Source organism: Brachyistius frenatus, unplaced genomic scaffold (genome assembly GCF_029030835.1).
Source record: "Brachyistius frenatus isolate BFR_SWC_R1_liver_20210118 unplaced genomic scaffold, ASM2903083v1 Contig_178, whole genome shotgun sequence".
Classification (NCBI taxonomy): domain Eukaryota; kingdom Metazoa; phylum Chordata; class Actinopteri; family Embiotocidae; genus Brachyistius; species Brachyistius frenatus.
Window position 1 is genome coordinate 234,179 of NW_027210777.1, and position 12,895 is coordinate 247,073.

Genomic DNA, 12,895 nt, shown 5'->3' on the forward strand with positions numbered 1-12,895 from the left:
GTGTCGGTAGTTGCTGCCAATGCTGCAATAACTTTTTTACCAGGATTTTCTGCCTCTTAACTGAGGCTGTATGTCTGAAAGGACCTGCATCTGCATTTTGTCGAACAGCCAGTAGGAAAGCCATCTCTCTCTCTGAAATGAGCTGCAATTGGATTAAAGTCTCTGTCATAGGCTACATTATCTAAAGCCTGAATAAAGAGCCGAAAAGATTAATTAACAGAATTTATGCAACACTCCATAGAAGTGCTGTTTCACTGTGACTTTAAAGAACAACACCTCTTTGTTATAATCTTTTTTTTTTTTTTTTTTGGTGCAGGTGGAGCAACGAGAGAAAAATATGAACACGGTCACAGAAAATGACAATCAAAGCAAAAAGTAGAAAATATTTCTGGCAAATGCAAAGCGTCAAAGCCACAAACGGGAGAAATTAAAACTCAGAAACAACAATAACGATCATCCCTGCTTTGTGATGATTCTTTTTTTTTTTTTCTTTTTTTTTTTTTTTAAATGATAATCGAAGGAGCTGCTGGTGCCGTCTCCAGAACATCAGATCTGAATAAAAACACAGAAACATCAGGAGGAGCAGGAGGCGGAGAGGAAGAGGAAGGAGGAGGAGGAAAGAGGAGGGAGGAGGGGTGTTTGCTGATTGTCGTGTACGTGTGGCTCTTATTTAAATCTGATGTTCAAGGTTGAATGTATAAATGTAGAAGTGGAAATTTGTGGCTTCGTCGCAAAAGCTGATCACTTGTTTCTTGGCAAGCACACGCAACCAAGTTTCACTGAAATCTGCCGAGAAGCTTTTGAGAAATCCTGAAAAACAAAAAAAGGGACCAAAAGTCCAAACTACTTCATAAAACCCTCTCAAAATTGTAACTCATTTTGCACAAATTTGCCACCGTCTGAGTGAAACTGTGCTTCTTCAGTTTGACCAGTTAATTGACGATTAATCACTAAACTCCAGTGCTAACAATTTAAAATTGAAAAGAAAAGCGTGTCATGTCGTTGGTTAAAATGACAAACCTTACTAATACAGAAGTCGAAATTCACTCAGAACTATTTGATTTTTTTTTTTTTTAAATCGATAAGTCCGATTTCTTTATTTCCGTTTTGGAAATGAAGTAAAAGTACAGAACTTGGCATGTGAACTTGAGGCCGTGGCACAGACGAGACACGTCACTGTTAATCAGCCCTCTGACAGCCGAAGGGTTCAAGATCAGGTGTAGGAGGATGCGAGGAGAAAAGGGTTAATGTACACACGGCGAGGAACCTGCTCTGTTCAGACATATTTTATGTATCCTTATTAATTATGGGAGTAAAACACCAGAATGCCGACTGTGGGCAGATCTGATCCAGTAAAACTGAAGATGAAAAAAAATAATAATAATAATAATAATTTCAACCTATTTTTGTATCTGTACGTGATCTTTTAAAAACGTCATTGTTTAATTCACTTCAGATTTAGGACCAGCTTTCTGCAAGCCAACTCAAAATAAGAAATATGGGTTTACATATTGTTTTATGGCACAAACGTCTGCCCACATCGGAGCGGAAACGCGGACTCCTGTTAACGAAACCTTAAAAAACGACGGGGGGAGGGGAGTATTTCAACATTTTTCCAAATACACCAGCAGTTACTCCTCGTCCGGCTGCAGGATCAAAGATGCATCGGGTTTTTACTTTTACAGTTTCAGGGTTTTCTGTCCCGTCTTACCGTTGTGAGCCTCTCCGGTCACGGTGCCTTCTCCGCCCGGGTTCCCGTCCTGGTCGCGCCACTTCCAGTCGATGCCGCGGACGACCCGCGCCCCGGGGACAATGTACTTCATCACCTGGGAGCGGAACAGGCGGCGCTGGCGACGCAGGTTCGCCTCTGCCTCTTTCACGGCTTTACCTGAGGGAGGAGGGTGGCGAGAGCGGACGTCAGGCTCAGACTGTGCCGCCGAAAGAAATCTGGAAATTTGACCTAACGGTCTCAAACGAGTTCTCACCTAGCTGGTCCTCGCACACGGCGGTGACGGTGCCGTACAGCTCCAGTCCGGACAGGGACAGGTAGTGCGTCTGGCCGCTGGCGTTCTTTCCCATCTGTTTGATTCGGATGTGTCTCCAGCCCTGCTTTTCCTCTTTGGAGGGATCCAGAGGCCACGTGGCAGTCGACCTGTGAGAGAAAAACAAAACAAACAAAAAAAGAGTTAAATCAACGTCCGCCAAAGCGCGTGGTTTAGACCGGGATGGTGGGAGTTTGGCAGATTGGGCGTACCCCGGCTCATTGAGGCTGCCGTCGTCGACGTGGGTGTAGAGAGTCGTCCAGTTCTGACCGTCCTTCGACACCTGAAACACCCAGTTCCTCAACGCCGAGCGGCCATAACCCCTGCAGGAGGAAGAAGAGGAGGAAGCACAGAAAAAAAAAGAAATGTCAGTTTGATGCCATTCATTTGCTTCATCACCTCGCTCATTGCCCAGTTTCCTGCTGTCTCTCGCTTTGTTATCTGGCGTTTCAGACCGCACGCTTGCATCTGGGAAGGCGCGTTTGTTTCCATACCTTGCATGCCTGAGCGTGTACGCTGTGGGAATCACCCACAGGCCGAGGTCGACGGCGAACCAGGCGTTCTTGTCGTCGTTGGTGTGGCAGTTGAGGGCGGAGCTGTCGCGGCTCAGGATGTCCTCCAGTCGCCCGTAAGGGAGGTTCCGCCCCTCCGAAGACGTCACCACCACCAGACCGTAAGCCGCGGGGTTCACCCACTCGTAGGCCGTCCTGAGAGGGACGAAAGTGCGGTTTGGTCAGAAGAATAAATTCCGTTGAAACTGAAAGTCTGGACGCTAATTTATCATTTCAAACTCCACATTAAGCTTCTTTCATGAGTCTACGAGTAGAACAAAGTATGAATATATCATGTTTCATTTGCCTGATATACACAAGACAGATTGTTAAACCAAACTCCATTCAAAATCTGCTAAATTATTTCTTTCCTTCTTGTGTGCGCTGAATAAAACTGTACTGGAAAAAAAAAAAAAAGCAGCTGCCCTTTTTGTTCTGTTTTTTGTGGCCGTACGACTGCTCTTACTTAGCGTTGGTTCCGACCCAGTAGATGATGCCGTTCTCATCAAAGTCGTGTTGATGTCTGAAGGTGAACGTCTGTCCTTCCCTCAGCTTCCTCACAAAGACGAAGGACGAGCGCTCGAAGTCGTACCACTGCTTCGCCACCTGGAGGACGAAGAGGAGGAGGAGGAAGGAGAGGAGGGAGGGAGGTTAAAACTGAACTGTACTGGTTGAATGTGTGATTCATGTTTTGTTTTGTTTTTTAAGCGTGTCCTCACCATCTTCAGCAGGTACTGCTCCAGAGACTCCACAGTAGCGAGCGGCTCCATCTTCAACATGCGGCCCGTCCGGTCGATCAGAGCCGTCTCCCCCGGTGCGCGCTCCAGACGGAACCGCAGCCGCCTCGTCAAGATCTGGAGCGCACAGACACACTTCCGTCAGAAGGCGCGCATGCAGCAAACCAATCAGTATCCGCGATGACCCACCGGCGTCCAATAGACACGGCGACTCACCTGCAGGTTGTATGAAGATCCCGGAGTGTCGTACAGGTGCAGAGGTAGACGTTCTATTGACTCCAGGACAGCTATCAGTTTACGTATTAAGGCAACAGCTGGTCGGCTGCGCGCGCGCGCACGCACACACACACACACACACACAAACACAACGTTAATCATCAGCTTTAATTTGACTGGAAAATCGGATTAAATTCAACGACAAAAAAAATAAAATCTTTGTTTTGTTCCTTCACATCGATTATGAATCGTCTGAAGCGCTGCAAGTCTCACTGAGTGGGCGAGCAGAATAATCATTACCGGAGAAACCAAAGAATCCTCTGGTTATTCGTCATTAGTTTGTTTCTAACATCATTACGTGCAAGCGGGAGCTTTGGGTTCATTAACTGAAGTCAGGATGTGAGCATGTTGTTACCTCTCATCATCTTCGTTCTCGCTGAAAGCCGCCTTAAAGACATTGATCCTCTCCATTAAAGGCTTACAATCATGTTTCAGGTCCAGGTCCACGCTCTGCACACAGACAACAACGGCTTCAGATCACACTTTCAATGTGTTATGTTGCATTTAATAACACATTAAACAACATTGTTAATACCTTTCGATGGTCATATTGATCGAAGAATAACAGAAAAACAGCCAATTTGAGGCCTAATGATAAAATCTATAAATTTATGTGGTATTATTTATTCACTTTTGTATTGTTGTCGGTGCTTCCCTGATGTACACAACGTTAATTGCTTGTAATACAATCGTCAACTGACCTGGACTCAGAGAATATTAATAATATATAACAAGAATATTACTCAATTGGTATATTTAAAAACAAAACAAAAAAAACAGGGATTGAAGAGAAGGTTTTAAAGGACACTGACATTGTTGAGGACAGTGAACAGAGCCTGGACCAGGCCACTGCTACACATCTCATACGGAGAAATGGTGTTTTCGTCCTTCAGGACTACGATCAGGTTCTCCAGAGCTGTTTTCATCAGATCCCTCCACGTGTTCTCCCCTTCAATACACTGTTAACGACACACACACACACACACACACACACACACACACGTGTCACATCAACATCAACAACAACAACAACAACACGACTGTGATGAATCCAACGTGCCCGTGTACCTGTCTGTTGGTGTGCAGCTCCCAGGCGGATTCCAGCTGCGTGGAGATGTTCCTCAGAGTGACCACCACTCCTCTGGGCATGCTCTCCACCGCTTTGAAGTGGTCGTCGTACAGCTCCCTCGCCATGCTCTTCACCTTCTGCTTCGTCTTCTCCAGCTTCGACTTCAGCTTCCTGCCTCGCTTCCCCGTCCAGCCCGTCACGAACTCGGAGCCTGGGGGAACACACGGCAGCGGGGAAATGCAATGACGTCCGAGCGCAGCGGCTAACGCAGACGCGTTCCCCTCTTCGGGTTCAAGAAGTGTTTCCCCGAGTCCGAGACTCACCCAGCGACGTCTCGGCGGTGAACGAGTGTTTGGTTCCTCTGTTGGACTCGAAGACGAAGCCGGGCAGGTCCTCCTTCAGGATGGTGGCCTGCTGCCCGTCCGAGTTGTGGATGGCGATCTCCCCGTCCTTCAGGCAGGTCAGAGACCAGTTGCCCACCGTCAGCTTGGTGGGGCCGACGCTGGACAGGATGGGCTGACTGGCCGTTACGGGTTTCACCTGACTCCTCGCTCGCTGCAGCTTCTCCAAGAATTCACTGCGGGACTCTGGAGTAAAAAAAAAACAAAAAAAACAGAAAAGAGACATCAGCCGGAGCAACAACTAAAACACATTGAGGCGAGTGTCATTTGGAGAGCCTTATTCATTACATTTCATTTAGCTGACGTTTTTATCCAAAGCGACTTACAACACACCGACGGTACACCATCGGGAGCAATTTTTTAGGAGTCAGTGTCTTGCTCAAGGACACTTAGGCATGTGGACAGCAGGAGCTGGGATCGAACCACCAACCTTCTGATTAATGTACAACCCACTCTACCAACTGAGCTACAGCCTACCACGATTATTCATACCGGAGCTGTCCGACCCGCCCTCGGGACTCCCGCTGGAGTACATGGTGGCAAGCTTCCCGTCCAGGATGAACCTGAACCAGCCGTTGGAGCCATTGGAGAGCTCGAGGGCGGCGGCATCGGACCAGATGTAGAGACAGTCCCTCCCTCTGATGATGGACCAGTCCCTCCAGTGGTATGGCTTCCCCTGCTGGATCTCCCTAGCATCCTCCTGTGCCTCCTCCTCCTGCAGGACAAACGGCCATGAACGACATTCAGTCAGATATGCACATAATGTTTGGAACACGTTTGACCAAACAAAACAAAAAGAAGATGCAAAGACGACTTTAATCGTATCCGCTTTTGGATTTTGATGTTCTGTTAAATGGTAAATTGTGGTGAAAAAAAAAAAAAGTACATCTTTGCCTTCATCGAACTAACTTGGAAAAAAAAAACGGGCTGAGACTGAGAGTGTCTAATTACACAACTAATATCTGAATATGATAAGTTAAAGGGACAGAAAAAGAATCCAAAATGTCCAAATTTAAATTATTTTTTCCCTTCAAGAAAATCAGGATTTACCAGAATGATGAAAAAAATTTCTTGAATTTAGCTGATCCAACTCTGTTGCACAGCTATAAATCAACAACTGGACATAGAAAAAGATTTTCATCCATTGTTAAAGTTTTTTTGAATGCGACGCTGCAGAATCAAAAATCAGGTCTTAAAATCTGAAGCCTCTGCTGTATCTCATCGTCCTTCCTCTCGCTGTGTCTCGCTGTACCTTCTCGGGCTTCGCTTCATCCTCATTCTCGTCATCGGACGCCGGTCCAGCCAGAGTCGACACCTTGTTGATGACACCCAGTCGGGCCAGCTGGTCGAGGAAAACGTCGCCGCCTTTGTCCACCAGATCCCTGATGATCTGCAGGGCCAGGAGGTGACCGTCGTCGTCGTCCTGACGCAGAGAGAAAGAAAGAGCAGGAAGGAGTTTCTCAGTATTTGTCATCTACAAAGTATTTTTTTTCTTCCCTCTCTCCAAGAGTCCAACAAACAAACTGCTTACGAGCTTTTAATTTGATAAAAGAGGGGTGAACGCGGAGGGGTCAGAGTGTGATGCGTGTTTGTACTTGTGTTACTACTGTTGTGGGGATTTAAATCTGTTTCCACAGGTCTGGCTGTGTTTGGATGTTTGGTTCCGGTGTTTTTTTTTTCCTACTCTGAAATGATGGAAACGTGTGTGTCTGTGTGTGTGTGTGTGTGTGTTGTGTGTTGTGTGTGTGTACCTCCTGGTCCAGGACAGTCGCAGTGATCTCCACCAGCACCGTGGGCAGGTTATGTCCCGTCTCGCTGTCACACACCTCCTTCAGCAGAACTTCACTGCTGTAGTGAACCATCTTCCTGATCAGAGCCAGACTGGCTTTCCTAAAAAATAAAAAATAAAATGTACATCTTTATTTTTCATGGGGAAAAAAACAAACAAAAAGGGAAACGTGTTGTCGCTTCGCTTTGTTCCAACCAATCACAGACAGCTCGGCTTAAAAGGTGCAGTCCACCTTTTATCTGCTCTAATTACATTAGAATTAAGAGCGGACATGGTGGTGCACTTCCATCTGTTCTGAATCAAACTAATGAAGAACAGGTAATCCTTATTTGTATTCAGTATTACATTTTTTTTTATCTGACTTATCCCAACAAACAAATGCTAGAATAAAGTGATCAATACTTGGTGTATATTGTTGCGACTGTGGTTCAGGTTACCTAATAGAAGGCAGCATGGTTTGCTGAAAGGTTTGTGCAAAAACAGGCAGAAGTCTCTTCAGGTAGATGGGAGCCATTTCTGGGTCTCCTTTGGGCTCGCTGCCCTCCTCCTCCTCCTTGTTCACGTCTTTCTTCTTCTTGTCGTCGCCTTTGTTCACCGGACACATCCAGTCGCCTGAAAACACGAGCGGATTTGACAGGTTTTTATCTGGATCGTGCAAAAAAAATAAAAGGTGCCATTGACTGGGACTCCGGATACGTGGCAGAAAATGGAAGGATTGAGCTTTTCTTTTTTTATGTGTAATGATTAATTCATTCGATTTGGCCGTGTGTGCATGAATAAGCAGAATGGTGAGGTCGGACGGAGATGGGTTATTGGGTTTACTAACCGGGTGACTGCAGTATCGCCACCACCTCGCTGTGTCCTCTCTCCCTGGCCTTGTCCAGAGGAGTCTTTCCGTCCTCGTCCCTCAGGTCAGGGTTGGCTCCGTGACGCAGCAGCGTCTGTAAACACACACACACACGTTACAGACACACACACACGTTACAGACACACAACCGGTCAGATGTTTGATGTGACAAACTTAATAGAGTCTGACTGCTGAATGATTTGAACCTCATCTGCATTTACACTGTGTATTCACTGTGGATCTTTGTTTGTTACCTTGGCTACTTGTGGGCGTCCGAAACAGGCAGCGTAGTGTAGTGAGGATGACCTCTGACCTCTGTTGACGTCAGCCCCCCTCTCACACAGAAACTCCACCTGGAGCAACAACAAACACACAGTTTGTTGAAGTTTAATTGAATTTTTTTTTTTTTTTTAAACGAGAAGGAGAAATCAAATTTTCCAACGAGGAGCTTTGTGTCTCGATTCATTTTCATTACCATTTCCTGTGTGCCAAAAGCAGAAGCCCAGTTGAGCAGCGTCTGTCCAACATCGTCCATGAAGTTCACTTCAAAAGCTGCGACGGAAAACGCATAGTTATTTAATGTTGTTCCCATTTTCTACCCGAATTCAAATCTGGCTTGTTAATAATTCAGTAGCGAGTCAGTGACGTTATTTATTGCGTCACGCTCATACGCGTGTCCAGCCTATTTTCTTTTTTTGAAACCACACGCTCTGAGGCTCACGGGTCCCACAGCATTTGGTCTGTCGAGTCCTCACCTCCGGTGTCGATGGCATCGATCAGCGCGTCGGTGTCCTTGCTGCGGATACAGTCGATGAGCTGTCGGTGGGATCTCTCCCCCGAGCTGTCCAGACGTCGCAGGCCGGGGATGCGACTCGTTGAGCCCGCCGTGGACTTCGGTAGTGCCTTCCGACCCTCGAACAGGAGCACGAGCAGGAGGTCCACCAGCCGCATGGTGTCCAGCACGCAGCGCTCATCTCCTCCCAGCGCGGACTCCATCGAGTCGGGCAGCGCCGAACGCAACAAGTCCTAAACGGAAGGAACGCACCGGAAACATCTGAATACCTCGATCACTTTTGGTTAGCGAGACGAGTGCGAGGCCAACCTCCCATGCTTTGTCAGGCGTGTGTACGTGCGTGCGTGCGTGCGTGCGTGTGTGTGTGTGAACCTACGTGTGTGACGAGTGGCGACCCCCTGCACAGCGTGGACAGCAGGCTGACGATGGTCGACACCTGGTTGCTCAGTTTGGAGTCGCTGGCCGACGGGGCGGCGCCCGTCGAGGGCCGGCCCGGCTTGCAGGAAGAGGCGGGGCCCGACACGATGCCGCCCGCAGCCGCCATGCGGGACAGCAGCTCCTCCGTCAGGCCATGTTTGGCTAAAGGGGCGGGGTCCACGCCGCGGCGGGTGAACCGGTCGGCCAACGAGGCGAAGCAGCGCAGCGCACCGTCTGACACCTGGAGGACGAGAGTGGTGAGAGCTCGAGGACAACTTCCCTGTTTTATCAAGTCCTCCCAGGGACAAAGCAACTGTCATAAATGATGTAAAGCAGAGGTCTTTAACAGGGGGGGGTCTGCAAAATTTTTGGTTGATTAGGCAAGTTTAAATTTTTTTTTTCCAAATTTAAATGTCTTTAAATACACATTAACATGAATCCAACATATTGTAGTGAATGGATAAATGGAGGCAGAAGATGTTATCTTTCAGTCAGAAATGCACACTAACAGCGCCAGACCAGCCTGGACCTGTCTTTCCAAGCCTCCTGCACTCCTCCAGTTTAATATAAACCACAATTTTATACAATATATATATATAGTAAGGAGTCCCTGCTCCATCTCTATCAGTTTGGGGGTCCTTGGCCTGAAAAACATTGAAGACCCCTGATGTAAAGGGTTTGAAGTGAATCTCATGGAAACGTGTGCCGGAGTAAATAAGGAATAAATGACAAAAACAAAAGCAATAAAAAAATTCTCAAAGAGTCCAGGAAAGGTGCCTCAAACAGCCGCGGGGTTACCTGGTGGTCTTCGTGTTTGAGGAGGCTGGACAGAGACTCGACGCAGGTCTCCAGAGAGGAATCCTGAGGCTCCATCTTGCTGCAGAGGCGGGACACCACGGCCATGGCCGAGTGCAGCGTGTCTTTGTGGACCAGGTGGCCGCTGTCTCGGATGAAACTCAGCACGCAGTTCAGACCGCCGGCCTCGAACACGGCGCCGGACTCCCTGGTGCAGATCAACTCCAGCACCTGGAGACACACAAGCACACACGTGTAGTTGAACGCTTGATCAAAGTACCTTTAGATGGATACTTTAACTCAACCTCTTGGTACCTTCGTACAACCGAGCTACATGACATCCTCCAAATCATGCCATTGGTCTTTAAAGCCACCTTTTGGGTAGTTTCCATCTATGTTTATTGCAAAAGTCAGATTTTTAACGACTTGAAATTCTCAATTTTCCAGAGTTTTATTTCATTTGAATGATCTTAACATCAAAATTGATCTTTGCGTGAACACCCTTTGATGTCTAACATGCCTATTTGGTGGGAATCATTCACAAAACTGGAATTAAATTGGAAGAGCATTTGTTTTTTTTCAAATGCGCATGATGAAGATCTTGTATTTTTCTTGCTCCACTGTTTAGCACACATAGGCCTAAAAATTTAAGACATGGCATTTTTTGTATTTACAAAAATCCTTGTCCTTAAACCGTTTCCTTGTTTATAATTTAACCAATAAAATGTGCCCCTAACAAAATCTTAAATTCAAGAGAACAACAGTGTTGCTCCCGTATTGAATATGGAAAAAACATTAATTCTTCCAGGACAAATTCTGAGAAGAGCTTTATGCAATATTGTTATTCTCCTGATGCAATTTAAACTTCCAGAATCAAATCAGGAGATCAGTGCAGTTCATAATCTAATATTTGGGAGGTCAACCTGGAAAAATTTTATTAACACGGGCTCAAACAGCACAAAGCAACATAAACTAGAATACATGATGGATAAAGAGCATCTTTCTGCCGCCATCAGCAGAACAGATCAGAGTTGGGACCGATTTGAGTCTGAATAAAGAACACAACTGTCCCATGAAGCCTATTAATAAATATCTGGTAGCACATGGTTATGATCTCCTGCCTGTGGCGTGACTCTGCTCCCAAAACTCTACAAAAACACCCTGAACGCAGGAGGAGCAGCAGCAGGCTGAGTTCTGATCAGCAGTTAATCATCACATCTGTAACCTAAATCAGGATAATAATACATAAACAGAGCAGCAGATCGGGGAGACGCCCTCCGGTTTGATGAGATTTCACTGGAACAAAACAAACTGCTGATCAGCCTTATCAAACTGATGACATCACAACCCCGGATGTCTCAGTAACGAGGTTAAAAAAAAAATAAAAAATGCTGAAGCAAGCTGCCTAAGAAAGAGAGATTACCATACCTACAGAGGCAGTGTAGCGGGGGGGGGGTCTTTCATCTTATGTCTTTTTAAGCTGATCACCGTCACAGAAAACTAAAAAAACTGCAGATTTTGCACACTGTCTTTGGAGAATTCTTCTGCAGCATTTATTGAATTTGAATTAGCGAACTGAATCTGAGTTGTGGGAACTGGTTATGGAGCGAGTCCAGTAGTTAATGGGGAGCAAATAAATTCTATTTGGGGTTTATTGGGATTCGGTCACAAATTGTGCCATTCAAATTCAAATTTAAATAATTCACATTCAGTTTCTGGGAACACATATTTCTGCCCATAAATTTGATCAAATGCGTGATCAGTTTTATGATGTAATGTGGCACTGAACTGATGTGGATCAGATCAGTTCTGCTGCACATTCCTGGGATCAGCTGCTTGTTACTGGTTGTGTGGCGGATAAGATCATTATTCCAAATTGTATGGGCTATAACGTATACACTACGTTACATACTACATAGTCACATGACAATTTGCATTTTAATCCACCGTAATAAACCAGTTTCAGACCAACAAAGCAGGTTCTAGTGAATGTTTAATCTGTTCTGACAAGTTCAGCATCAGAGCGACGGAAGTGTTTCACCGTAAAAACATCAAGCTGCAGCAACAGCTATTTGAGCTAGCTGAGAGCTCGTCGACGCTGCAGGCAACTTTGCTCCAAAAGATGACTTTTTGAACCTGATATCTGTGGTGGATGTGGCCGTGTCACAAGATTCAGATATGGAAAATAATGCAAATGTATGAAGCAAACGTATCAGAAATATGCTGCTGTCGTCGCTCCGACTGCCGCCCTCCACCCTCGTCTCCTACCTTGACACACTGCTCAGCCAGGTCTCTGCTGGTCCTGTTGTTCAGCTCCACCACCACCAGCCGGTTGCACAGCGCCTTGATGGCCCCGTCCACTCCCACGATCCTCCGGGTGCACTCCGCTGACACGTCCAGGTAGTAGGTGATGGCTCGGGCCGTGACCTCAAGCACGTTGTCTGGAGCGCTCTCGTCCAGGAAGATCTTGCAGAGCGCCGGGAGGAACGTCCGAGGGGGACATCTGATATGGAGGCATTGGTGGGGGTGGGGGGGGCAAGAGATAGAGAGTCAGCTGAGCTCCGACCTCACAGCTGCTGGCTGAACGTACGAAAAACTGTGACGCAAATGTGCCAACTCACGTCTCGAAGCAGCGGTCGACGTTGTCCGACATGAGCAGCAGCATGCAGAGCTGTTCCAGAGCGATGAGCTGCATGTCGCGCTCATCGCCCTGACCCATCTGCAGCCACTCCAGCAGGGTGTCTGGGTCTACGTCCGCCATGATGGCTAGCCTACAGACACGCATACAACCAGATTATGTCAGGGTTGTCTATGGAGATGACAAACGTGTGCGTTTCCGCGATAATCTGACACACTGCCACTGTTTTAATTACACGTGCAGGTATATGATTGAAATCCACTAATTGAATCTGAATCTGCGTCCCTTATCGAAACTCGTCAAGTTCAGCTTCAGTTGTCTGCAAGTTAGAAACAGCTACAAGTCAAAGATTCAGTACGGACCTGTTATCAGCCGTAAACACAAACAGTGGCTGAATGAATTCAAATAAATATTAATGAAGTCTAATAATGTCGACAACCTGCAGCAACGCTGATTTATTGATTTGATATTGTTTGCCGTGAAACCCTGAAATATCAGCTGGCACAAACTGACTTTTATTTGACCCAAATAATGGAGCCT

General features: G+C 46.6%; 1 protein-coding gene across 2 annotated transcripts in view; it reads right to left on the reverse strand.

The window, feature by feature from the left end:
* The window catches only part of hectd1 (HECT domain containing 1), a 28,598-nt gene that overhangs the window by 12,171 nt on the left and 3,532 nt on the right, over positions 1-12,895 (reverse strand). Inside the window, exons 3-25 of one of the 2 annotated variants that reach the window (XM_069717638.1) lie at positions 12,339-12,488; positions 11,986-12,220; positions 9,721-9,948; positions 8,882-9,163; positions 8,468-8,738; positions 8,188-8,264; positions 7,967-8,065; positions 7,692-7,806; positions 7,303-7,477; positions 6,828-6,966; positions 6,329-6,499; positions 5,569-5,791; positions 4,999-5,262; positions 4,675-4,886; positions 4,419-4,565; positions 3,962-4,056; positions 3,547-3,652; positions 3,313-3,447; positions 3,060-3,199; positions 2,537-2,749; positions 2,255-2,365; positions 1,986-2,152; positions 1,712-1,888 (exon numbers count right to left, since the gene is read on the reverse strand). In XM_069717638.1, the coding sequence (XP_069573739.1) occupies positions 1,712-1,888; positions 1,986-2,152; positions 2,255-2,365; positions 2,537-2,749; positions 3,060-3,199; positions 3,313-3,447; positions 3,547-3,652; positions 3,962-4,056; positions 4,419-4,565; positions 4,675-4,886; positions 4,999-5,262; positions 5,569-5,791; positions 6,329-6,499; positions 6,828-6,966; positions 7,303-7,477; positions 7,692-7,806; positions 7,967-8,065; positions 8,188-8,264; positions 8,468-8,738; positions 8,882-9,163; positions 9,721-9,948; positions 11,986-12,220; positions 12,339-12,478 (3,922 nt within the window). In that variant the 5' untranslated portion in view covers positions 12,479-12,488. Of the gene's footprint in view, positions 1-1,711; positions 1,889-1,985; positions 2,153-2,254; positions 2,366-2,536; positions 2,750-3,059; positions 3,200-3,312; positions 3,466-3,546; positions 3,653-3,961; positions 4,057-4,418; positions 4,566-4,674; positions 4,887-4,998; positions 5,263-5,568; positions 5,792-6,328; positions 6,500-6,827; positions 6,967-7,302; positions 7,478-7,691; positions 7,807-7,966; positions 8,066-8,187; positions 8,265-8,467; positions 8,739-8,881; positions 9,164-9,720; positions 9,949-11,985; positions 12,221-12,338; positions 12,489-12,895 lie in introns of both variants that reach the window. The other variant, XM_069717637.1, reaches the window with a different exon arrangement.